This window comes from Muntiacus reevesi, chromosome 3 (assembly GCF_963930625.1).
Source record: "Muntiacus reevesi chromosome 3, mMunRee1.1, whole genome shotgun sequence".
Lineage (NCBI taxonomy): Eukaryota > Metazoa > Chordata > Mammalia > Artiodactyla > Cervidae > Muntiacus > Muntiacus reevesi.
Window position 1 is genome coordinate 83,182,647 of NC_089251.1, and position 27,529 is coordinate 83,210,175.

A 27,529-nucleotide genomic window follows, 5' to 3' on the forward strand; every position below is an offset into this window, starting at 1 on the left:
ATTTCCTTCTTCATACTAACTTATGCTTATTTTTATTGTATTTTCCCCTCTTACTGTTCCAAGAAGGTAGTCAGATTTTTGTGTTCTCCTGTTTGGGGCTCAGGGTTGCAAGGGAGAGGGCAGGGGTTACCTGGCAACCCTCCCTCAGGGCTTTGGGAATTAGATACCCTAAATCCTCCTTGTTTGAGGTGATTGGGCTTGGCCAGTCCAAAGAGTGATGGAGAAAAAATGACCTTCAAAAACTGGGAAGATGGGAGTGAGCGGGTAGGTCCCAGTAAGGGAAATGTCTCTGTTCCCTAACAGTTGCCTTGGGTGAGCATCACTTTGGGACTATACCTGGGGTGGTGCCCCTCTGGGTAGAACCTTAAGCATGAGGCTTCCCCACATTTCCAAGATCCCACCATTTATGAAACAGCGGAGCTATTCAGCTTCTAGGGATAACATGGGTTTGGACATTGAACAGTGCAGGGACTCTCCCTGAATGTTGTAGATTGGACAATGCTCCTGAGGACTGGAGCTGGAAGGGAGGAAGGCCACTATGGAGGGAATTTTAATATCTCAGCCCTTGACAACTGGCAGTTTGGAGTCAGACTTGATTTGATTTATAAAATAAGGTCATGTGATAAGCCAAGTGACAGAAGAAAATTGTACCCAATACAACTCTGTACATGACATCAAAATACTGGCCTGGAGTGAATAGTTGTATATGAGTGGGAGGAGCAGAACTAGTAAAAACTAGTTCCACTGTTTTTATCTTTGCTTTTCCTTTTGTAAAACCCCCATGTGAGATTATTTTCAACATGTACTACCTTCTTGGTCCAAAGTTCTGCCAGTGAAGCTGAGCAACATCCAAAAGGGTCCCTGGGAGGCGATGGGTAGACCAAAGAAATAGAAGGAAAAAGAATTGAGAAGAAAAAGAAATGAGAAAGCAGAGGAAGTAAGGAGGAGAGAAAGCGACAATTACCTAAAGTAACAGTAACCCTCTGCAGAGACAGAAGAGATACACAGACGTGGCCCAAGGTCTCAGGCCAAGTCAAAGGAAGAAACTCCTTTTTTCTGTTTTCCCACATTTCGTCTATTGTGCCACATCTCTTCTCTTTTATTTCGTATTTGGTCAGCCCTTGATTATCTTAGCACCTCATCTGCTTCAGACAACAGATATTGGGTTAACCAAAAAAAGTCATTTGGGTTTTTCCATAAGATGGTACAGAAAAAGCCAAATGAACTTTTTGGTCAACCAGACACTTCATTCCTAAATTCTGGATAGTCTGGGACGAGGCACTGGGAAGGCATCTGGGCTTGAGCCTCACAGAGACCTGAATTTCAGATCTGGCTCTGCCAACTCATGGCACCATGTCTGATCACTAGATCTTCAGGAGCTGAAAGTAGTTCTATATTCAGAGTAGGTGTCAGTACACTGTCCACTGAGCAAAACTCTCAAATGACCTCTCCCTTGTTATTTTACCTTCAGCCCTCTGGGTGGTGAAGACTTTTAGTCCTGAATAAACACTGGGGAGAATTGAGGGTGGGCTAGGAAAGAAACAGAGGGCCCTGAAAGAACCCATGGTTTCACATTTACATCTGTAAGCAGCTGTGATCTTATGTACGCCTAGTCCATCAGTTCTCAAATTTCACCAGGCATCAGAGTGGAAGGTCTCCAGACTTCTGATTCTTGGATACTTATCTTCAGAAGGAGCTTAGGGCTCTGTGGGTATACAAAAGACATTCAGCAGGTACATGCACTTATCTTTCCTGGAGTTAGGAGAAGTTGTAATTGTTCTGTCTTCCACTTCACTGTATAAGTTGATGTGAAATTCTGTCAAGACTCGGTAGCTACTTTCCTCCTATCTGTAGATACATGTCTATTTGTAATACTAACTCACTAATATATTTTGTTCTCTCTCTTCTCTCTTCATGTATTTGGACAAAGAGATTTTGTTGCTTTTCCCTGGCAGGATTGTTTTACCTCCCTAACACAACCCTAACCATTCTATTCTTTGAAAACCACCCTCCCAGCCTACGCTGCTGCAGTTAGAGTTTTTCTCCCAGGACTTTACAATCAGGACCGAGAGACATGGTCTGCATGAAGCAGAGTTGGGGGGTGGCGGTGGGAGAGATGGGGGCTTGGACAGTGAGGCAGATATATAGAGAGGATTAGAGGCACCAATTCTTGAGGTCTTTCTGCCTGGGGTACAGTCCCAGTGAGTTCCATCTGCCCTTCCAGCCTTGGGTTCTGCGAGATACTTCCTGTCCTGCCAAAATCTCCTTTTTTTGCTTATGTAAATTGCCCTTGGATTTCTGCTAATTGAGTCTAAATAACCTGCACTGAAATACTCCCCATTGCCCTCATGATGAACTGCAGATTGCTGGATACAGTAACAAAGCTCTTTGTGATCTGACACCTGCTTACCCCTCCATCTCTCATCTCAACACATTTGCCTCCCGCTCTAAACCTCAGTCATACTAAACTAATTTTTTTAGCTCTTTCTGTTCTTTAGGCCTTGGAGATGCTTTTTTCTTTCTGTTTATAACACTCTTTTCTCTTCATGTTTGCCTGATCAATCCCTATTTGACTTTCAGATATCAGTGTTGGTATGTCACTTCCTCCAGGAAACCCTCCCAGATACGTAACTTTTTTCTCTATATTCTTGGAGCACCTTTAGTTCCCAAGGCCTAGCATTTATATAAGACATCACAATTGCCTGGTGACCTGTCTTTCTTCCTCTGTAGATTTTGAGCTCTGTGAGGGCAAAGTTTGAGTCTGAATCACTGATGTATCTGAGTGTTTAACAGTACCTGGTACTTGGCTGGCACCAAATCAATACTTGTCAAATGAATGAATGATGTGCCTTCCTTGCTATCAGTCACCTGCCCCAGTGGCAGATTAGCAACGTTGAATAGAAAGAATGAAAATTACTTTGGCCTCAATCTATAGACTACAATTTGGAAATACTCCTGAGGTAAAGAATCAGATATCACCAGACTTTGGGAATATCCTGTTACTTTCATTGTATCTATCTTTCCCCCCTTTTTAAATGACTGTGACAGAGTTTCTAATTAGAGAAAAAACTTCATGCATATATTGACTCAAAAGTGCTGTATCACCAAGGGAGATTTTGTGAATAAGGTTAGAATTTAGCATATCAGAAATTCAATCCACTTGAGATCTCTCTAAGAGGTTTGCCCTTGGGTCGTTTAGCACAGACTTTTATAGTCACTGAGAACTGTTGTCATGGTAATCATGGAATCTTTCATGATTTTCGTATATGAGTCAATGAAGATACTGGAAACAACCCAAAGGAATTCATACTTGGGTGTGCATTTGTCTCCATATTAGCCCAATCACTGTTCTGAACACACATCTGCCCCTGGGCCAATTCTCTTGGCTCTCAGCCTTGACAGGAATAAATAAACAACTAATTCCTTTTTAGTATTTCAGGCTAGGAGGCTGTGGATGGCTGCCCTTTTGGTCTCATTTCAACAGGAAGTCATGTACAAACAGCTTAAAAGAACAGAAAAATAAATGCTGTGTGAAACATCTTTTCTTCTATTTCAGAATTTTAATGTTGCTGATTTCAAGGCACCTAAATCTAATGCCTAAACAGAAGTTCCTATTGTAGAGAACACAGAACACTGGCTGTACCTAAAGTCTTCCTTTTATGGTCCTTCATAAATATACCTTAATCCAAGCCTCCATCACGTCTACAGATTCACATCCAGGTAGTTCAGTGTGCTCAGAATATTTGAGATTTTCCATTTATGTCCCATCCTGCTAGTTCCCCCCCCCCCCAACATCTATTTTCTCTTCTTTCCTAATAATAGAACACCTTGTATTTAGGAGGCATGTAGATTCTTGAAATCAAGACATTTCTATTCTCCCTGAATGCTGGTCAATGGTATTTAAGTCAAAGTGGTGTATTTGACTTCCTGCACTTATCTTTAAAGGGAGTAAATATGTAACCTCCTTCATCCCTTCCTACTGACTGGAATGTGGACATGCTGGATGGAGCTGGGGTAGCTATTTTGGACACTGAGTTGAGAACCATGTTGGGAAAAGCAGAATGGCAGAATAGAAGGAGTGTGGGTCCCTGAAGATTGTGAAGCTTCCATAAAAGCCTAGATTATGTTCATAGGAGAGAGACAGGAACTTCAGTCTTATTTAACTATGGTTATTTTGGATTTTCTGTTGTCTAATCTTAACTAGAAGCCAAAAATGAAATTAATTATTCCTCTTTTCACTGATGGAGTGTGAAATTTTTTGTGAGATTACCCATTGATTCCAGGGCATGCTGAAAGGTAGGCAGCTTTGCATTAGCCAGACTGAATTTTCTGGTGTGGGGATTCGAGACAGCATTTCCATGGCAGAAAAATGCCTACTTCAGATTAGTCATAGAGACACAGTGTTTCCTGGCTTTGTATGTACATTTTGAATTTTTCTAATATAGTGAAACATATCTATCCTAAAACAAGAACTTGTATTTCAAACACTTTTTGGAAAAAATAGATAACAAATAATGGACTTCTCTGATGGCTCAGTGGGTAAAGAAACCACAGGCTAATGCAGGAGACACAGGAGACATGGATTCAATCCCTGGATCAGGAAGAAGCTCTGGAGAAGGAAATGGCAACCCATTTCTGTATTCTTGCCCGAAAAATTCAATGGACAGAGGAGCCTGGTGAGCTACAGTCAAAAGGATACTACAAATCATCACTAATTAGTCTGAGTGCAAAGTAATTGAGATAAGAAAATAAAACCCTGTAGATATTGCGGTGCTCCTATGTTGGGTGCATATATATTTATAATTGTCATTCCCCCCCATCAGCAGATGAATGGATAAGGAAGCTGTGGTACATAGACACCATGGAATATTACTCAGCCATTAAAAAGAATTCATTTGAATCAGTTCTAATGAGATGAATGAAACTGGAGCCCATTATACAGAGTGAAGTAAGCCAGAAAGATAAAGACCATTACAGTATACTAACATATATATATGGAATTTAGAAAGATGGTAATGATAACCCTATATGCAAAACAGAAAAAGAGACACAGAAGTACAGAACAGACTTTTGAACTCTGTGGGAGAAGGTGAGGGAGGGATGTTTCAAAAGAACAGCATGTATATTATCTATGGTGAAACAGATCACCAGCCCAGGTGGGATGCATGAGACGAGTGCTCAGGCCTGGTGCACTGGGAGGACCCAGAGGAGTCGGGTGGAGAGGGAGGTGGGAGGGGGGATCGGGATGGGGAATACGTGTAACTCTATGGCTGATTCGTGTCAATGTATGACAAAACCCACTGAAATGTTGTGAAGTAATTGGCCTCCAACTAATAAAATAAAATTAAAAAATAATAATAATAAAATAAAATTCTAAAAAAAAAAAAAAGAAAATAAAACCCAACCCCAAAACAAAAAAAACCCCCAAACTTTCCAAATTAACTGAGACAAGTGTGACAGTCTTCCACATAGGAGACACAAGTCTTGTACTAGTGAGGAATTGCAGTTTTACTTACTGAATTTGGGCCTTTTCATTTTCTTCATCATTTCTTGATTTGAGTGTATTCCAGTCACCAGCAAAACTAAATGAAGAAAATGCAACAAATCTAATCAGTATTATTTCACTAAATACTTCCTCTCTTTTGACCTTTATACTTGCTTCAATCACATGTTGAAATAGTCTCATTAATAAAACTAATTTCCCCTTATTTTATGTTTAAGGAAATAAGATGTATCATGTGTGCTTTTCTTAGCCTCTGTTGAAAGGGCCTTTCCAAAATACCTCTTGGATGTCTGCCCTTTGTTTTGCTGTCTCTAAATTTCACCACACCAACTCCACCATCTTTACTTTCCAAAGACAGGAACCTAGGTCTAGAGAAGTCCGCTGATTTGCTTGGACCCAGGAATGAGTGATAGAGGCGAGATGAACACCCAGGCCTTTCCTGTGCTCTTTCTTCTGTTCCACACTAAGCTTCCTTTGAGCCTTGGGTTTTTAAAATACAACATAGACCTTTTTTCCCTTATTACTGAAATAATAGGTATTGCTGGTAGAAGAGCATAAAAAAACGCACAAAAACAATACTACAGAAAATATAGATGAAAGCAAAAGTGCAATATTTTCAGGCTTTTTCTGTATGTGTGTATTCATATGGGTACTTTTAAACAAAGTTTTGATGTTGCTTATACTGTTTACAAGGTGTCATGAACATGTCGGTTTGGCCAAAGAGTTCATTGGCATTCTTGATACCATCTTATGGAAAAATCCACATGAACTTTTTGGCCAACCCAGTATTTCTACTTCAAGATATGTAGAGACCTTTTTTTCCCGGTCATTCAATGTTCCTCCCATAATAATCTTAACTGCCTGCAAAATATTGCAGTGTACGATGTATCAAAATTTAGCCAACCCCTTATTTAATATAAATAGCTTCCTCTTTGTGTGGATTTCTTATTATTTCCTTAAAATAACATTCCAAATACAATTTCTTGTCTGAAAGATAAGCCCACTTAAATTTTTGACATATATTGTGAAAATTTCTCTGAGCAATTTTTTATTAATAATGTCTGAAAATTCTCATTCCTCTGTACCTATGCTAATTGTACTGGTAAACAGAAAAGCACATTTTTTTCTTTCAAAAGTCTACTCAGTCTCTATTCTTATTCCTTCCTCTCCAGGAATTCTTCTACCTTACCTACCCAAAGATGGTACTGCTGTAACTTGCTTCCATTTTAGTCACTCTTTTGAGAAACCCATTTTCTGGGTGGAGTTGGGATTCTGGAGGTGAACATGAGTCAGTAGAATAATTAAAACAGGCATTTTACTTCCTACTTTATGTGCTTTTTAAAACTTTTATGTAACAGAACATAGATGCTTGATTAAGGCATAAATCAGGACTTAGGAATTCTTTAATTGGCAACTATCTTTGAAGGAAAAAGTGGCAATGTCACCAAGTGTTGATTAAGAAAAATTTTATATATCTTATGACTCTCTAGCTAGGCTGTGCCAGTGATGTACCTCATGAATTATCCCCAGTTCTGACTGTTTAGCACTCGTTGAGGCCTGGACAGTTGACATACCATGTCCTGCAGGAACAGAACCATAAAAGAGAACTGAGTGAAAACCAAAAGTCTAGCCAAGCAGAATGAAGGCAGACATTTTTTAGGTGTTATTTACTTCTGGGGTTTGGGTGGGTGTGAGTGTCCTGGAGGTCTGATTTTTATAGTAGCCTCTGTGTCACTTAACTTTATCCAAAGACCGCATCTTCATTTTATACACAAAAATAAATAGCTAGAATTCTAGGATTAAAAAAAAAAGGATAATAAATATATAGAAAAAATGATGCAAGTTAAGTAGAAAGAGCTAAATAGTAATAAATTTGGTTATCAGTTCTTGGTGGAAAACCAAGTTCTGTCCTTCTAGGGCTGTGTGCCTGTGGCGAGTGGTTTATAAGTCTCAGTATCATTAGGACTATAAATATTTCAGTAAGACCACCCCATCACTCGCTTTTGCTCACCCAAGACCCTCCAGGCTGAAAACATGCAGAGCTGGGTTCGGTTTTACAGCAGTGGTTAATAAAGTCATTATTTTCAGTGGTAGACAGAGGCCCTCCCCTCAGCCTAGATGCTTGTTAATTAAAACTGCCCAGAAACCACTCCTCAAGGGGTGGGCTGGTCAGTAAGGTTGTGAAAGTGCTTGTGCCCTGAAGCAAGTCTTCATTCCTCATCATTAGGGCCCTTCTTGGTACCTTGGAATTGCAATGGCATTCTATTGCATGTAGAATTGGGGTGAGAGGAAAATCTGTCTTGCATTCCTAATCGTAGGAACAGACAGAGCACAGAGATGGATGACTGATGCTCACTTCAAAGTCAAAGCAGAACACAGGTCTGAAAGTACTTGCCTGGGAGTAGTTAGTTATCTGGCCACTGAGGCCATCAGAATCTAGAGGCTTTGAGGAGATCAAGTCTAGAGTCTGAAGTTCCAGGGCAATCATGATTTACCAACTCTGCAACAGTACTTCTCAGTTTTAAAAAATTCAGTGTTCCAATTTTGATTAACATGAAAAGTTCTCACCTTTCACTAGTCATGCTTGACATTTCAAAACAAAGTAAATACTAAAGTTATTTTTTCAAATAAAATTTTTCCTCTACTTCTCTTTCTCTCTAATGTGGCCATCAGGATGGTTAAGATGTCTGAGGTGCAATTGCTTAAAACTTCAACAGTTTAAATACATTATCATCCAGATAATTTATAGAGAAAACACAAATGAGTTAGCTTGAAACAATGTTAAATCTCATTAATGATTAAAAAATGCAGGCTAAAGCAAAATGACATTATATTTTCTCATATTGTGTACTGAATATTGAACTCAGGATTATAGTTATTCCTAGTATGGACTTGGGATTAGGGCAGTCCAGTACATGATTAGTAAATTCTGAGCAGGTAGAATCATCTTGGAAAGCCATGGGCAATACATTTCAGTAGCCTTAAAAAACATTTCTATTCTTTGTCCTAAAAAATATATACGTAGTAATATATCCCAAGTTATAATCAGAAATATCCAACTAGGATCCAACTAGTCCATCCTAAAGGAAATCTGTCCTGAATATTCATTGGAAGGACTGATGTTGAAGCTGAAACTCCAATACTTTGGCCACTTGATACAAAATGCTGACTCATTTGAAAAGACCCTGATGCTGGGAAAGATTGAGGGCAGGAGGTGAAGGGGATGACAGAGGATGAGATGGTTGGATGGTATCACGGACTCATTGGGCATGAGTTTGTGTAAACTCCGGGAGTTGGTGATGAACAGGGAAGCCTAGCATGCTGCAGTCCATGGGGTTGCAGAGTCAGACACGACTGAGCAATTGAACTGAACTAAATCAGAAATATAGACAAACATTTAAATTTATGTAAAAGATGTTCATTACAGCATTATTTCTTTTCCTTTCTATCTTTTTTTTCTCAGCTGCACCACACTGCATGCAGGGTCTTAGTTCTCCTACTAGGAATAGAACCTGTGCCTACTGCAATGGAAACAGTGAGTCTAAGCCACTGGACTGCTAAGGAGGTACCAGAGCACTATTTCTAATAGCAATCTGGGAGTGACGAAAGGTTGAGCATGTCCCAACAGTAGGGGAATACCAAGATGCTGAAGTTGAAACTCCAGTACTTTGGCCACCTCATGCGAAGAGTTGACTCATTGGAAAAGACCCTGATGCTGGGAGGGGTTGGGGGCAGGAGGAGAAGGGGATGACAGAGGATGAGATGGCTGGATGGCATCACCGACTCGATGGGCATGAGTTTGAGTAAACTCCGGGAGTTTGTGGTGGACAGGGAGGCCTGGCGTGCTGCGATTCACGGGGTCGCAAAGAATCGGACACGGCTGAGTGACTGAACTGACTGAACTGAGGCATTTATCAGGCCTTCACAGGTGGTTCAGTGGTAAAGATTCTGCCTGCCAAGCAGGAGAAGTGGTTTGATCTCTGAGTTGGGAAGTTTCCCTGGAGATGGAAATAGCAACCTGTTTCAGTATTCTTGGCTGGGAAATTCCATGGGCAGAGGAGCCTGGTGGGCTCCATGGGCTCCGTAGAGTCCATGGAGTCACAAAGAGTCTGACATGACTTAGCGACTACAACAAGCAAAGCATTTATTATGAATGAGGTGTAGCAGAAGATTAAATGACCTGGAAAGCTCTAATCGTAAGCTTGATTCTGAAAAAATTAGAACATATACAGAGAGAAATACCTGGAACAAAAATATCCCAAAATGTTAATAATGGTGAAATTATAATTCCTATTTTATATTTTCTGTTTTTCCCATTTTAAAGTATATTTCTTACACACATACACACACACACATATGTATATATTCTATATTTTTTATAGAATGTTTCTTTTCTCATTAGAAAAAGACAATGGTTCATTAATTTGGTCATATTGATATCATATTGATGTGATAATGAAAAATGCTTTCTAAAACATTAGCATGGTTATAGGCACTTGTGTTCCACTTTTCCTGTTGGTAATAAATTATAACCAGAATCCATTTACATTCAAGGAAAGACATGAAATGCCATAACATGTAGCCAGTGATCAAATTAGTAAATACTTCATTTCAGTTCAGTTCAGTTGCTCAGTTGTGCCCATGAATCGCAGCACATCGGGCCTCTGTTCATCACCAACTCCCGGAGTTTACCCAAATTCCTGTCCATCAAGTCGGTGATGCCATCCAGCCATCTCATCCTGTGTCGGCCCCTTCTCCTCCTGCCCCCAGTCACTCCCAGAATCAGGGTCTTTTCCAATGAGTCAACTCTTCGCATCAGGTGGCCAAAGTACTGGAGTTTCAGCTTCAGCATCAGTCCTTCCAATGAACACCCAGGACTGATCTCCTTTTGGATGAACTGGGTGGATCTCCTTGCAGTCCAAGCGACTCTCAAGAGTCTTCTCCAACACCACAGTTCAAAAGCATCAATTTGGTGCTCAGCTTTCTTCACAGTCCAACTCTCACATCCATACATGACCACTGGAAAAACCATAGCCTTGACTAGATGAAACTTTGTTGACAAAGTAATGTCTCTGCTTTTTAATATGATATCTAGCTTGGTCATAACTTTCCTTCCAAGGAGTAAGCATCTTTTAATTTCATAGCTGCAATCACCATCTGCAGTAATTTTGGAGCCCCCCAAAATAAAGTCAGCCACTGTTTCCACTGTTTCCCCATCTATTTCCCATGAAGTGATGGGACCAAAGATGCCATGATCTTAGTTTTCTGAATGTTGAGCTTTAAGCCAACTTTTTCACTCTCTTCTTTCACTTTCATCAAGAGGCTTTTCAGTTCCTCTTCACTTTCTACCATAAGGGTGGTGTCATTTGCATATCTGAGGTTATTAATATCTCTCCTGGCAATCTTGATTCCAGCTTGTGCTTCTTCCAGCCCAGCTTTTCTCATGATGTACTCTGCATAGAAGTTAAATAAGCAGGGTGACAATATACAACCTTGGGGTACTCCTTTTCCTATTTGGAACCAGTCTGTTTTTCTACGTCCAGTTCTAACTGTTGCTTCCTGACCTGCATATAGGTTTCTCAAGAGGCAAGTCAGGTGGTGTGGTATTCCCATCTCTTTCAGAATTTTCCACAGTTTATTGTGATCCACATAGTCAAAGGCTTTGGCATAGTCAATAAAGCAGAAACAGAAGTTTTTTCTGGAACTCTCTTGCTTTTTCGATGATCCAGCGAATGTTGACAAGTTGCTTTCTGGTTCCTCTGCCTTTTCTAAAACCAGCTTGAACATCTGGAAGTTCACGGTTCAGTTATTGCTGAAGCCTGGCTTGGAGAATTTTAAGCATTACTTTACTAGCATGTGAGATGAGTGCAATTGTGCGGTAGTTTGAGCATTCTTTGGCATTCCCTTTCTTTGGGATTGAAATGAAAACTGACCTTTTCCAGTTGCTACTGCTGAGTTTTCCAAATTTGCTGGAATATTGAGTGCAGCTCTCTCACAGCATCATCTTTCAGGATTTGAAATAGTTCAACTGGAATTCCATCACATCCACTAGCTTTGTTTGCAGTGATGCTTTCTAAGGCCCACTTGACTTCACATTCCAGGATGTCTGGCTCTAGGTGAGTGATCACACCATCATGATTATCTGGGTCGTGAAGATCTTTTTGGTACAGTTCTGTGTATTCTTGCCACCTCTTCTTAATATCTTCTGCTTCTGTTAGGTCCATACCATTTCTGTCCTTTATCGAGCCCATCTTTGCATGAAATGCTCCCTTAGTATCTCTAATTTTCTTGAAGAGATCTCTAGTCTTTCCCATTCTGTTGTTTTCCTCTATCTCTTTGCACTGATTGCTGAGGAAGGCTTGCTTATCTCTCCTGGCTATTCTTTGGAACTCTGCATTCAAATGGGAATCTTTCCTTTTCTCCTTTGCTTTTCACTTCTCTTCTTTTCACAGGTATTTGTAAGGGCTCCTCAGACAGCCAATTTGCTTTTTTTCATTTCCTTTCCATGGGGATGGTCTTGATCCCTGTCTCCTGTACAATGTCACGAACCTCCATCCATAGTTCATCAGGCTCTCTGTCTATCAGATCTAGTCCCTTAAATCTATTTCTTACTTCCACTGTATAATCATAAGGGATTTGATTTCAGTCATACCTGAATGGTCTAGTGGTTTTCCCTACTTTTTTCAATTTAAGTCTGAATTTGGCAATAAGGTGTTCATGATCTGAACTACAGTCAGCTCCCGGTCTTGTTTTGCTGACTGTCTAGAGCTTCTCCATCTTTGGCTGCAAAGAATATAATCAATCTGATTTCAGTGTTGACCATCTGGTGATGTCCATGTGTAGAGTCTTCTCTTTTGTTGTTGGAAGAGGGTGTTTGCTATGACCAGTGCGTTCTCTTGGCAAAACTATATTAGTATTTGCCCTGCTTCATTTTGTACTCCAAGGTCAAATTTGCCTGTTACTCCAGGTGTTTCTTGACTTCCTACTTTTGCATTTCAGTCCACTATAATGAAAAGGACATCTTTTTGGGTGTTAGTTCTAGAAGGTCTTGTAGGTCTTCATAGAACCCTTCAACTTCAGCTTCTTCAGTGTTACTGGTACTGAATGCTTAATATGTATCTAGAACTTTTATAAGAATGCCCCCGTCTAGCCCATCAACTTCCTGTTCGATCCCTTAGTGCCACTCAGGATACTAACTCAGGTGGTGTTAACAAGGACTCTCTCCTTGACCAACTTTATCAGGCTCCTCTAAGCCCTCTTCTCAATGAGGCTTTGGCCTTGGGCTTGTGTGTCTGTCCTTGTAGGGCCTCCATCATGTGGTTTTAGCAAGAATCTTGTTCAGAGAGAATCTTCCACTCTTGCTATCTGATCATTCTGGTCTGCCTTTAGCAAGAACCCTGTCTAGTGAGTTTTGCAAAAATCTTCCTATTCTCTTGCTATCCTCTCAGGCTTTTCCATTCCCTGACCTCTGCAACCTGCTCCTTGGCTATAAATCCCCATTTTTCCTTGTTGTATTCGGAGTTGAGCCCAGTATAACACTGTCCTCTCCTTTCCTTTCTCGCGGTGGTTTCTGATTAGAATCTGTTTTTACTGCTTTAAATACTGTCCAGCTCTGGTTCTCTTTAACAGAGTTCACAATGCCTTCCTAAAAACTGATTTATAATGCAGATTATTTTAAATCAGCTCAAATTTCCCCTATGCTTCGTTTTGGAGTTGCATATTCAATGAAACATCTACCATCAAATACATCGGAGCTCCAGGACAGAAACAGGACAACTTATTCTCTATAATCACATAAATCAATAAATTATGCTTCAGATCACTGAATATTGAAGCTGGGAGGAGCTTTGGAGGTCATCTTTTTATTTTATAGAAAAGAAACCAAGGTCAAGATTGATATCTTGACTAAATCTGCTGTTTTGGAGGTGGTGGGGACAGAAGTTGGAGCCAGAATGCATGTTTCTGGTGCAGCCTTAGGCTTTTTAGGCTTCTTTCTCCCCATAAGTGCAGCTGTTGATTTACGTGGTGCTCTGATGACAGTTGGCAGCATTAAATTCTGCTACGTCATAAATTTACACATATTTAGAGCAAACATGCTAGCTCTGATATGTATTGGTTAAGCACTTAATTGACATTAATTTAGAGGGCTTTTGGGGAATCACTGGATGGTTCTGTGTGATATGGTAATTTATTATAAATACACATTTTGGCCTTTGGGCCAAGTTCCTGGCTAACAGCTCCCTAAAACCCTGGAATATCCTCAGTGATAAGAGCAATGGAAGCATCTTTTGTTGTAATATTTGATTTCTTGTCCTCAGTTCCTGAAATCAGAATCATAAAGGTGAAATGGATGTCTTGTTACTCATAACAAGCCCCTTTCAGTTACAACTATTTATGTTAATGAGGTGTCTTTTGAAAATCCCTGAAGATGATGGAGCTGGTTGCCAGGGAAACCAACCCAGAATAGAGGGTTGGAATTTATTCCCATCTCCTGATTTCCCAGGAGGAAAGAGGGGCTGGAGGTTGAATCAATCACCAATGGCCAGTGAGTTAATCAATCATGTCTATGTAATGAAGCCTCCATGAAAATCCCAAAAGAGGGGGTTCAAAGGGCTTCCATGTTGAGAAACCAGAACTCTTCCATGTGCCACTGTGCTGGGCCCAAATTCCATGGGGACAGAGCTCCTTTGTTCAGTACCTTGCCCTATGTGTCTCTTTTATCTGGCTGTTGATTTGTATCCTTTAATATCTTTGTAATAAATTGGTGATCTAGTGAATAAACTAGTTTCCTGAGGTCTGTGAGCTGCTCCAGAAAATTAATCAAACCCAAGGAGCAGGTCATGGGAACCTCTGATTTGTGGCCAATCTGTCAGAAGAGCAAGTGAAAACCTGACTTGCAGTTGGCATCTGGAGTGTGTGTGTGTGTGTGTGTGTGTGTGTGTGTGTGTGTGTGTGTGTGAGACTGAGCCTTTACCTGTGGAATCTGAGGCTATCTCCAGGTAGATGGTGTCAGAATTGAACTGAGTTGTCGGACACCCAGCTGGTGTTGAGGAATCACTTGGTGTGGGGGAAAAACTCACAGAGAGGAATTGTGTGCAGACTCAGACTCAGACTCTGAAACCCGAAATACCCAACATCCCTGAGAGAATACTTTATTTGACAATGTTTCTTGAGTGCCTGTAAGATGTGCTGAGGACTTAAAATGCAACAATGAGCAAGACACAGCTCCTGCGCTTGGTGATGCTCAGTGAGTGTCAGGATAGCAGACTCCTGATGAGGTGAGTACAATATGACGAGGTTATAATCAATACAGGGCTCCAGGGAAGCTCGCAGGAAGATGGTCTGATCAATTGGAGAGCAGAGGAAGCTTTCTGGAGGACTGTTAGGTTTTGTGGGGGTGAGAGGAAGAATATTCTAGGACAGGAAACCACACAGTCAAAGTCCGGGAAGTAAACGACTCAACTTTCAGGGGAATGAGAGGATCAGCACACTCCAGGTCCCTGGAAGCCAGGATTGGGCTCTGTGATTGGGAGGAGAACAGGAAAGGATGGAAAGAGCCATATCAGAGAGGCCTTGTCAGCAAGCAAGTGCTTTAAGAGGCCTGGGCTCCACCATAAAGACAAAAGGAAAATATTGAGTGTTAAATCAGGAGAGTGGAATCAGATACGGGCTTTAGGGAGATTAATCAGGGTGTGGTGGAGAATGAGTTGGATAAGGATGTGGGACAGGGAGGCTGTCACAGTACTGAAGAGGGTTATGGGGAACTTGAGAGAAATGGTCCTGGGATGGAGACAAGCAGATGCATAAAAATATAGTAGGGAGAGGGGCATGTAAGGACATAGAGAAAGAACTTTGTAACAGGAATCTCCTTTTTCCACTTTGATTTCTTACTTTTGGGATGAGCCAACCCTGAGCAGAAATGGATTTTGCAGAAGGGCAGGTCAAAGAAGGACAATCAAGTTCTTCTTGGTCCACAATGTGGGGGACATGGCAAATGGGAACTGGCCTCAGGGTTTCTGTTTTGTTCTGTTTGTTTTACTGTGGCTAAATCCTTCCTATTCCTGACCTCCTGCCCCACCTCCATCCCACCGTGTCCACCTCTACTAACCTACAGGTTAGTACAGGGGACACAGATGCCTCTCAGAAGGGCAAGGTGGGAACGAAGGACCCTGTGCTCTTAACGTGAATATTCCTTGCTAAGTTAGTGGTGGAGTCAGGACAAGATTACCCTAGCCTCCTAGCCCAGTCTCCTATCAGCATGCCAGGAATCCCCTTGCCTTTCCAGCTGTGTCACCTCTTTCTCCTCCAGTCCTCAGTTCTGCTGTGTAGACTCCCTCTGCACAGACCTTGTGCATTCTGAGTATATCATGGGTTGAATTGTGTCCCTTCCCTACTTCCTACATTCATAGGACTTCATGTTGGACTTCATGTTGAAGTCCTAGCCCCCACAACCTCAGAATGTGACCTTGATTGTAGATAGAGTGGTTGCAGCTGTAATTAGTTAAGTTAGGATGAAGTCATGTGTGGGCTCAGTTGTGTCCGACTCTTTGTGACTCCATGGACTATAGCCTGCCATGCTCCTCTGTCCATGGAATTTTCTGGGAAGGAAAATGGAGTGGGTTGCTATTTTCTTCTCCAGGGGATGTTCCTGACCCAGGGATTGAACCCCTGACATGAGCATTGGCAGGTAGATTCCTTACCACCGAGTCATGGGGAAGCCCAAAAGTGAGGTCATACTGGGCTCCTAATCCAATAAGACTGGGGTTATAAAGGAGGAAATTTGGATATAGATACAGACACACTCAGAGGGAGAATGCCATGTGAAGGTGAAGGCATAGATTGGGGTGAGGCCAAGATATGCCAAAGATTGCCAGCAAACTACCAGCAGCTAGAAGAGAGGCATAGAACATATTTCCTTCTAAAGGAATTGGCCCTGCTGACACCTTGATTTTGGACTTCTAGCCTCTAGAATTGTGAAAGAATAAAATTTCATTGCTCCAAGACACCAAGTTTGTGGTATTTTGTTATGGCAGCTCTAGCAAACTAATACTGTCTAAAAGGCCTTTATACCCGTCCCTGGTAATAGCTTCACAATGGCCTATGAGATCACTCTGCCTGACACAGAGTGGCCACGGTCCTATAGGGTCAAGATTAACAGAAGATTACTCTTGGGCTGAGTGCCAAATCCATCATCACTTTTCTTTCTTTCAGCAGGCTTACTTGTTGCTCCTTAAGGGCCTACCCCAAATTGTGTTCTCTGGTGATAAGTTTAAAGGATTTCATCTCCTAAAGTATGAGTTGTCAATGGTACACCTAGATAGCAAATTGCAAAGCAGAGACATTACTTTTTCGGCAAAGGTCTGTATAGTCAAAGCTATGGTTTTTCCAGTAGTCATGTATGGATGTGAGAGTTGGACCATATAGAAGGCTGAGTGCTGAAGAATTGGTGCTTTTGAACTGTGGTGTTGGAAAAGACTCTTGAGAGTCCCTTGGACAGCAAGGAGATCAAACTAGTTAATCCTAAAGGAGATCAGTCCTGAATATTCACTGGAAGGACTGATGCTGAAGCTGAAGCTCCAATGCTTTGGCCACCTGATGCGAAGAGCTGACTCACTGAAAAAGACTGTGTGTGTGTGTGTGTGTGTGTGTGTGTGTGTGCGCGCGTGTGAAAGTTGCTCAGTCATGTCTGACTCTTTGCGACACCATGGACTATACAGTTCATGAAATTCTCCAGGCCAGGATACCGGAGTGGGTAGCCTTTCCCTTCTCCAGGAGATCTTCCCAACCCAGGGATCGAACCCAGGTCTCCCACATTGCAGGCAGATTCTTTACCAGCTGAGCCATAAGGAAAAGACCCTGATGATGGGAAAAATTGAAGGCAAGAGGACAAGGGAATGACAGACATATGATGATTGGATGGCGTCACCAAATCAATGGACATGAGTTTGAGCAAACTCTGGGAGATAGTGAAGGACAGGGAACCCTGGCATGCTGCAGTCCATGGGTTCACAAAAAGTCGGACTCAGCATCTGAACAACAACAACAAGGTCACGTCAGAGATAAGAATTTTTTTTTTTTGAGAAATTAAGAAATAAGTTTCCTAAATTCAGAATCTGTCAATATACTTTATCTGAAGTACTTGCCAGTTGCTGAATAATATACACACACACAAATATGTGTTTATGTATGTATGCTTAATATGTAATATGTAGACATACATCTGCAATATATACTTGCTTTATGTAAAAAAATATATAGACATACATCCTAAATGTAATCTACATTTAACATTCTCAGTTAAACATCTCTCCAAAATGTTTATCCTTAAAAGATACACTGAACTGTTTATATGCTCTGTCTTGGATTAAACCTCTTGGCAAGATTCTTTGGACATTAGGAGAATGTTAAAAGCGTATCCAGATACACATATAAAAGTACTTACCAAGGAACATTTCAATAACAGATGCCTTCATAGTGAGGACAACAATCCCCATAAATATCAAAATGGCACCCTAGAGAGGAAGAAACAATAACATCATCGTGTTTCAGCCAGGAGTTCTGAATTGCATGCACAGAGTGTAGGGAGGGGCGGCCTCCTTTTGCATTGCCCTCTGGAGTCTTAAGATTTCAAGCTGTGGCTCTCTGTAAACAACACATGGAGATGGCGGAGGTCAGCTGTCATGGTACCGAGAGGCTCTTCTCAGAAAACCCACTCTAGCCGCCAGCCGCCTCTTCTTCAGAGATGTGGCCTTAGACTAAAGAGGAAATAATTCCACAATTTCCTGGATATGTTCAACCAGTCTTCCAATTAGGACAAAAGTCACACTTATGGCATTTACAGAACACTTTTAGATTACAAACTGTTCTAGATTACAAAAGCGATTCATTCACTGTTTTTTCAATAAACATTTACCAAACTCCTATTATATGCCTAGTGATGAGTTTATAAAAGTTGAATTAAAAAATAGTTCTGCTGTTAAAAGACACAGTTTGATAGAAGTGAGAAAACGTATGTGGACAGAAATGACCCTAACATTAGAGAGTGTGCAGGCCCCAAAAGGGAGAATAAGGGGAGTTTATGGGCCAGTAGTTCTCAAACTTAGCCACATATTAGTATCATCTGGGAGTTTTGAAAGGCCCTGATGCCCGGGCTGCATCTCAGACTAACTGAATCAGAATCTCTAGAGTAGGATCTATCTAGGCATCAGGTTTTTTCAAAACTCCACAGGTAATTCCAATGTACAGCCAAGTTTGACTGATTTAGAACAAGACTTCCTAAAACTTAATGTACATATCTGGGGATCTTGTTAAAATTCAGATTCTAATCCAGAGAGTTGTCAAGAAGTCCCCAAGAATTTTAGAGGAAAGAGAGATTATGTCAGCTGTGGGAATAAGAGAAAGTCTCGTGAAGGTGGCAGCAACTGGGTTAACTCTGAGAGATGAAAATAGGAGATGAAGTGGCTCCAAGTTGAGGTGAACAGCATTTAAAGATGCTCAGAGGTTGGAAAGCACAGTGGATACAAAGATGCTATTGATCTATAGAGGTTCCAACTTCTCTTAAGACAATGAGGAAATGTTAGGTTTATTCATACCACCATTAATTGAATGAAAACTGTGCATACTGTATTGTCTAGAATCTGCACAGCAAGCAAAGTAGCAGATTTTATGATCCCCGTTGAACAAATGAGGAAACTAAGGCTTACAAAGGTAAGTTAGAGGTTACGCATATGGTAACCAGGCAGTGAGTAGGATTAAAATGGAGGTGGCAGTAGGGGGGAAGGATCTACCCTGGGCTTAGGCCATATGGAAGAATATGGTCTATAGAGAATTTAAAGACTTAAAGTTGGTCTGCTCTTTATTATCCTTATAAACTAGCAATTCTAAACAATGTCAGTGATAAAGCTCTCCTCCTCTCTGGGGCAGATGGCCCCCACTGTATTCACTCCCCACCCCGTCACCTCCCGCCTGCCACTGCTGAGTGGCTTTTAGGTTTTAGCTGGCATTCATAACTCTACCCCCTGCTATGTCCACTGGTGTGCTAGGAAACCTGCTGTATGGAAAATAAGTTCTGATTTAAAGCATTTGTCAATTTCTATGGCATAAATCCTCCCACCATGGGTGATTCTGAAGTCACCAAAGTGATGTCACTGCCTGGAGATTTGGAAAGAGAGAAACACAATCTGGTACTAGCTAAGTCTAGAGTAAGCATATAGTTAATAAATAGATACAGTTCTGTGCAAAGTTTATTAACAAAGAGCAGTTATTAGATTATAGCTAGGGTAGTAATACAAGCACTTGATACTATCAACTTAAATAAAAATGGTAGTTGAAAGGCTTTATTACAAACAAATTAGGCAGGAAGAGTAACCTCAAGCAGAACTATCCCTTTGCTAATTTCCAGCAACAGCTGTAATGTGTTAAATTTCCCAATTAAGGTAGTTGACCACTAGCTAAGTAAAAGGAAAATGGTTTTTTCCTTCAAATAGAAATAATCATACCCTGTGTATGATCAGCAATTTGATACTTAATTAGCTGGGTCATATTTTGGAAATAATGTGATAACAAGTCAAATTTCTTTTTTTTTTTTTTTTGTCTTTTACAAGTTTGAGAAGCTGCAGATCAGCTCACATGTTTTCAGGCTTAAAATTTTAACTCTTCTGTTGGGATAAATGCAGTATATTAATCTGCTTCCTGACCCACCTAACTAACTTCACCAATTGGCTGTTGCCATCTGGCACTGGACTTAAAAAATTTTTTTTAATTAATTAATTTTTTCATTGAAGGATAATTGCTTTACAATATTGTGTTGGTTACTGCCATACATCCACCATGAATCAGCCAAGATATACATATGTCCCCTTCCCTTCCCACTTGAATCTCCTTCCCATCTCCTACCCCATCCCACTCCTCTAGGTTGTCACAGAGCAATGGTTTGAGCTCCCTGAGTCATTCAGCAAGTTCCCACTGGCTATCTATTTTGTATATGATAATTTATATGTTTCCATGCTACTTTCTCCATTTGTCCCACCCTCTCCTTCCCACAGTGTGTCCACAGTCTGTTCTCTATGTCTGCGTTTCCACTGCTGCTCTGCAAATGGATTCATCAGTACCATCTTCCTAGATTCCATGTATATGTATTAATAAACAATATTTGTTTTTCTCTTTTTGACTTCACTTTGTGTAATAGGCTCTAGGTTCATTCACCTCATTAGAACCGATTCAAGTGTATTCCTTTTTATAGCTAAGTAATATTCCATTGTGTATATGTACCACAACGTCTTTGTCCATTCATATCTGTCAGTGTACATCTAGGTTGCTTTGTCTGTGAGTCATTCTAGATTTCTCTTTCTCTTGTCCTGCACATCTTTTCCATCAACCAAGACTGCTGACTCTATGTGCATAGTTTATCCAGACTCTGACCGCTTATCCTATCTTTACCATTCCCATCTGGTCCAGGCCATGCCCGCTCTCACCTGGATTAAAGCAATTAGCCTCCTAACTATGCTGTCTCCTTCTTCCCCTGCAAACTGAAGTCCACACAGCCACTACTGTGATCCTCTTCAAAGCAAATCAGTTCATGGCATTCCTCAGATCAAAACTTCTGTGGTTCTCTATCTTAGAAGAAAAGCCAAAATCCTGACAAGTGGCTCAGGACCCCATGAGATTTCGCCACCGTTGGCCGTCTGACCTCTCTTCCCTCCATTCTCCTTCTCACTTAATAAGCTCTGGGCACACCTCTCCCTTCAGGGTCTCCTCTCCTGCTGCTAAGTCACTTCAATCATGTCTGACTCTGTGCGACCCCGTAGACGGCAGCCCACCAGGCTCCCCTGCCCCTGGGATTCTCCAGGCAAGAACACTGGAGTGGGTTGCCACTTCCTTCTCCAATGCATGAAAGTGAAAAGTGAAAGTGAAGTCATTCAGTTGTGCCAGACTCTTAGCGACCCCATGGATTGCAGTCCACCAGGCTCCTCTGTCCATGGGGTTTTCCAGGCAAGAGTACCGGAGTGGGGTGCCACTGCCTTCTCTGCAGGGTCTCTGCACTTACTGTTAACTCTACCTGGATGGCCTTCCCCCAGATCAGAACAGGGTTTACTCCCTCATTTCTTTCAGGTCTTTGCTAAATGTTATCTTCTCCTGAGATTTCCCCTAATCACTCAGCTTAAAATTGCAATCCCTCTCCCACCCACCATCAATTGGCACAGCCTACCAAGTGGTGCAGGTGCTAAAGAATTCACCAGCCAACGCAAGTTCAACCTGTGAGTTGGGAAGATCCCCTGGAGAAGGAAATGGCAACCCACTCCAGTACTCTTGGCTGGAAAAATCCCATGGACAGAGGAGCCTGGCAGGCTATAGTCCATGGGATCTCAGGAGTTGGACATGACTGAGTACCACCAAGCATCATCCTTTCCTTATTATCTTTTTTTTTCAGTCACTTACCACCTCTGACATACTCTGTACTTTGCTTATTGTATTTATTTATTGTTTGTGTTCTCCACTGGAATGCAAGCTCCATGAAGGCAGGAATTTTTATTTGATCTTTTATGGGCTTGATAAATATATTTAATCCATGAGTGAGTAGTTAGGGCTATTTCTTTTCCCAAGGAAATTAAGAAGGGAAACAAAACAAAGACAATCTGTGAATACTCTAAAAGCTACTGAATTGTATACTTCCAGAGGTGTATTTTATGACATGTGGATTATATTTCAATAAGCATTATTAACAGTCATCAAACAAAGGGAAGATGGAATTGCAGAGAAAAGGGCTCTCAGATCTGTCCTACAACTTAAGAAGACATGATAGACCTGACCTTCATACAAAGGGGTGGATGGATAAAAATCAACAGGATTCCAGGAAACATACTAACCCCAGAGGAAATATCCCACAAGTACTGACTCATCAGTAATGGACCACAACCAGAATCACTCTGGTCTCTTAGAATCAGAATGTTCTGAGGTTTCTTTCTTACCACTGCATTTTCTCTCTTTGCTTGGCTCATTTACTTACACATTTCAAGTGTAAATATGCCTTTTGAAATGTGTGAAAAAAATTCAAAGCCTTTCTTAGCCTTTACAGAAATGAGATAAGGATGACCACCAGTATTGTTAAACAGTTTCTGCAGGCAGTTCAATGTCAAGGAGCTATGGGGTACACAGTGATGTTGGAAACTTACTATCTCATGTGCTCACCAGGTTTCTAGCAAAAACAGAACAACAGAGGTTTCCAAAAGAATGAGTTACTGATTCATAGATTTATAAATTGTGAGGTGTAATATAGAGTTCTGAATACGAAGTTCTGGTAAGGTAAAGGAAGGCTGATTGTGAGATAAAAGTATGCATAAATAGAGTAGCCAGCCAATTTAATTAAATCTCTTGCTGCCTAGAATTGGAAAAGAGCTGATCATTGGTTATAAATAATAATGCCACCTTATTTTGTGTGGCTCTTCAGCATTTTTCCTCCATTTTTTAAAAAGTATGGTAAAATACAAAAATGTAAAATTTATCTTAACCATATTTAAGTGTACACTTCAGCAATTTTAAATACATCCATAAAATGCTATCATCACCATTATCCATCTCAAGAATTCTTCTTGTCTACAGACAAGAACAAAATTGAAACTCCAGATCCGTTAAACAGTAGCTCCCCATTCTTCCCCTTTGCCCAGCTCCTGGAAATTACCACTCTATTTTCTGGCTCTATGATTTTGACTATTCTAAGTACTTCATATACCGTATTTTCTTTTTGTGACTAGTCTATTTCAAATAGCATAATGTTCTTAAGTTTCACTCATATTGTAGCATAATGTCAGAATTTCTTTCATTTTTTCGGCTGAATAATTCCATTGTGGGTATATACCATATTTTCCTCGTCTATTTATCCACTGATGGACACATGGGTTGCTTTTGTGTTTTAGTTATTGTGAATAAAGTTGCTATGTACATGGGTGTAAGAATATTTGAGACCCTGTCTTCAATTCTTTTGTGTCTATACCTAGAACTGGAATTGCTGGATCATATGGTAATTATATTTCTAATTTTTTTGCGGAAACTCCATACTGTTTTCCAGAGTGGCTGTATTACTTTACATTCCCACTAATATGTGGACAAAGGTTCTAGTGTTTCTACATTTTCCCAGCACTTATTATTTTCTGCTAGTACTACCACTAGTAGTAGTGGTAGTGTTGGTTGCTTAGTTGTGTCTGACTCTTTGCAACCCCACGGACTGTAGCCCACCAGGTTCCTCTGTCTGTGGGATTCTCCAGGCAAGAGTACTGGAGTGGGTTGCCATTCGCTTCTCCAGAGGATCTTTCCGACGCAGGGATCGAATCCAGGTCTCCTGTATTGCAGGCAGATTCTTCACTATGTGAGTGACAGGGAGGTCATCCTAATTGGTGTGAGGCGGTATCTCACTGTGGTTTTGATTTGCGTTTCCCTAATGATTAGTGATGTTGAACATCTTTTCATTTGCTTATTGGCCATTTGTACATCTTCTTTGGAGAAATGTCAGTTGGAGCCCTTTGCCCGGTTTTTTATTAGATTGTGTTTTGATTGTTGTTGAATTTTAGAAGTTTCTCTATACTTTCTGGATACTAATCCCTTATCAGATATATGATCTGCAAATATTTTTTCCCATTCGATGGGGTTGTCTTTTTATTCTTTTGAATAGTATTATTTGGTGCAGAAGATTTTTAAATTTTCATGAAGTTCAATTTGCTTATTTTTTTCTTTTTTTGTCTATGCTTTTGGGTGCCATATTCAAGAAATCATTACCAAACCCAATGTTGTGATGCTCTTGTCCTATGTTTTCTTTCAAGAGTTTAATAGTTTTAGGTCTTACATTTAGATCTTTGATCCACTTGAGTTAATTTTTGTATATGGTATTTGGTAAGGGTCCAACTTTTTTCTTTTGTGGTTGGATATCCACTTTTCCTGACACCATTTGTTGGAGAGACTGCATTTTCCCCATTGAATGGTCTTGGCAAGAAAATCATTTAACCATATATATATAAGTGTTAATTTGGGGGCTCTCTATTATGTTCCATTGGTGTGTATGTCTGTATCTATGCTAGTCCTGCAATGCTTCTCTTCTTTTTCAAGATTGCTTTAGCTATTCAGGGTCCTTCAATACTCCATATACATTTTTGTATTTTTTTCTTCATTTCAGCAAAAAGTGTCATTGGGATTTTGATAGTGCACTGAATATGTAGATTGCTTTGGATAGAATTGATATCTTAACAATGCTAAGTCTTCCAATTCATGAACATGTGATGCTCCCGCTTGCTTATATCTTCTTTAGTTTCTTTCAGTAATTAATGTTCTATAGTTTTCATTATACAAGCCTTTTACTTCCTTGGTTAAGATTAATTCCTAAGTATTTTATTCTTTTTGTTACTACTGTAAATGGAATTGTTTCCTTAATTTCTTTTTCTGATTGTTCATTGTTAGTGTATAGAAATGCAACTGACTTTTGTGTATTGATGTTGGATCCTACTACTTTGCTGAATTCATTTATTAGTTCTACAGTTCTGTTGTGGAATCCTTAGGATTTTCTACATACAAGATCACATTATCTGCAAGCATAGGCAATTTTATTTCTTCCTTTCCATGTGCATAGGTTAAAGTGGACTGTATTTTTACGTATTTTTCTTGCCTAATTGCTCTGGCTAGAACTTCCAGTACTGTGTTGAACAGAAGTGGTGAAAGCAGGCATCTTTGCCTTTCTCCTTATCTTAGAGGGAACGCCTTTAGTCTTTCACCATTGACTATAGCATTTGTTGTGGATTTTTCATGTATGGCTTTTATTAGGGTGATTTTGCTTTCTCCTCTATCTAGTTTTTTGAGCATTTTTATCATGAAATGGTGTTGAATTTTGTCAGGTGTTTTCTCTGCTTCAATTGAGATGATCGTGTGGTATTTTTCTCCTTCATTCTGTTAACATGGCATATTATATTAATTGATTCTTGTGTATGTAACCATCCTTGCATTATAGGAATAAATCCAATTTGGTCATAATTATCTTAATATGCTAGTGAATTCAATTTGTTAATATTTTGTTGAGGATTTTTTGCAATCGGTGTTCATAAGAGATATTGTATCAATATGGGAAACTGTGCTTTCCTTTTCTTGTAGCATCTTTGTTTTGGTATCTACGTAATGCTGGTCTCATAGGATGAATTAAAAAGTGTCCCATAATTTTCAGTTTTTAGAAAAAGCTTGAGAAGAATTGATATTAGTTCTTCTTTAAATGTTTAGTAGAACTCACTAGTGAAAGCATCAGGTCCAGAGCTTTTCTTTGTTGTAAGATTTTTGATTACTGATTCATTCTCCTTACTAGTTATAGAACTATTCAGATTTTCTTTTTTTTTTTTTTTTTCAGATTTTCTATTCATAGTTTAGTCTCAGTAGGTTTTGTGTTTTTAGGAATTTGTTCATTTCATCTAGATTATCCAATTTGTTGGTGTACAGTTACTCATGAAAAAAGTTAAAGTGTTAGTTGCTCAGTTGTTTTTCGACTCCTTGTGACTCCATGGACTGTAGCCCTTTAGGGAATTTCTGGCCATGAAATTCTCCAGGCAAGAATACTGGAGTGGATAGCCATTCCCTTTTCCAGGGGATCTTCCTGACCCAGGGATTGAACCTGAGTTTCCTACCTTGTAGGTGGATTTTTTACCGTCTGAGCCACCAGGTAAGCCTGGCTTCATAGGACTCTCTTATAATATTTTTGCTGTATTTATTTTTAAATGAAAAATAATTGCTTTACAGTATTGTGTTGGTTTCTACCAAACATCAACACGAATCAGGTTTACCCATGTCCCCTCCCACTTGAGCATCTCTCCCACCTCCCTCCCCATCCCACCCCTCTGATCTTTTTAATTTCAGTAGCAGTGGTTGCTTCAGGGAAAGAGAACTGGGCAAATGGTGATCAGAGCTAGGAGTGCATTTTACAGTTTTCTTCCATTCAAATCTTTAACCTGTGCACATATGTTAATAAAACAAATTGATAAAATGATCTCTCTTGGGAAGACTTCACATAGACAGACAGTGTTGATACCAATGAGAAGCTACAGTAACCTCCAAATCCTCCCCTTGATATTTTTTGCTCCAGATCACCTTTCCCTCTGGTTGGAAAGGATCACCTTCCTAAAACACAGCTCTGACTATGCATTCACCTCCTCCGAATTCTTCACAGTCCATTCATCCTCTGCAGAATAAAGCCCAAATTCCTGAATGAACTTTTCATGAAATGGCCCAACTTATAATACTTTGCAAACTGTCTCACTGCAGGTCGCTTCTGTAATCCTCTCCTCTGACCCTCGCACACCCCAGACTTTTGGTCCTTTCTCTACACCTTGCACATTGGAGTCTTAGCTCATGCTCTTATTACTGTTCTTTTTGGAATATGTTACCACCCCTCATCTGCCTCTCACACCTGTCTGTTTTTCACAGTTTGCTCATGGGCCATTTCTATTTAAATCTTTCCAATATCCTGAAATCATAATTCATCTTCATTCATGCATGCATTTAATCATTAAAAAAAAAAAAACCATGTGTGTACCCTATGCTCAGCAGAGAGGAAGAAGGGTCAGGTTTTATCAAGTTGCTTTAGGTCTTCTAGAAACAAACTGCTGCATTCATCATAACTAGCATTAATTGAGCACATACTAAGTGTCAGTAATGTATTAACTCATTTAATCTTCACAACAACCCAACAAAGTGGGGACTATTTCTTGCCTTAATTTGAAAAGTAAGGAATTGAAAGCATGCAGAAGTTAAGTGCTTTGCCCAAGGTCATAACCTGGAAAGAGGAGGAGTTGGAATTCAAACCAGGTATTCTGAGTACAGAGGTCCAGTATTTCATTTCGCTACTTAGCATAGATATTTCATAATAAGCAAGTGCGCTTCCCTCATCTACATTCTGATTTGGTTGGTCTGAGTTGAAATCAATATTGTTTTAAAGTTCCCCAGGTGACTCCGCTGTGCAACCAGAATTCAGAACTTCTGCTGTCGGGGATGTGGTGATGGCATAAA

The 27,529-nt window shown here is 40.3% G+C and overlaps 1 protein-coding gene across 3 annotated transcripts in view; it reads right to left on the reverse strand.

The window, feature by feature from the left end:
* Positions 1-27,529, reverse strand: part of VIT (vitrin) — a 119,347-nt gene that overhangs the window by 75,758 nt on the left and 16,060 nt on the right. For all 3 annotated transcript variants that reach the window (XM_065927394.1, XM_065927395.1, XM_065927393.1), the window contains exons 2-3: positions 17,946-18,015; positions 5,517-5,582 (exon numbers count right to left, since the gene is read on the reverse strand). In XM_065927394.1, the coding sequence (XP_065783466.1) occupies positions 5,517-5,582; positions 17,946-17,997 (118 nt within the window). In that variant the 5' untranslated portion in view covers positions 17,998-18,015. The remainder of the gene's footprint in view (positions 1-5,516; positions 5,583-17,945; positions 18,016-27,529) is intronic.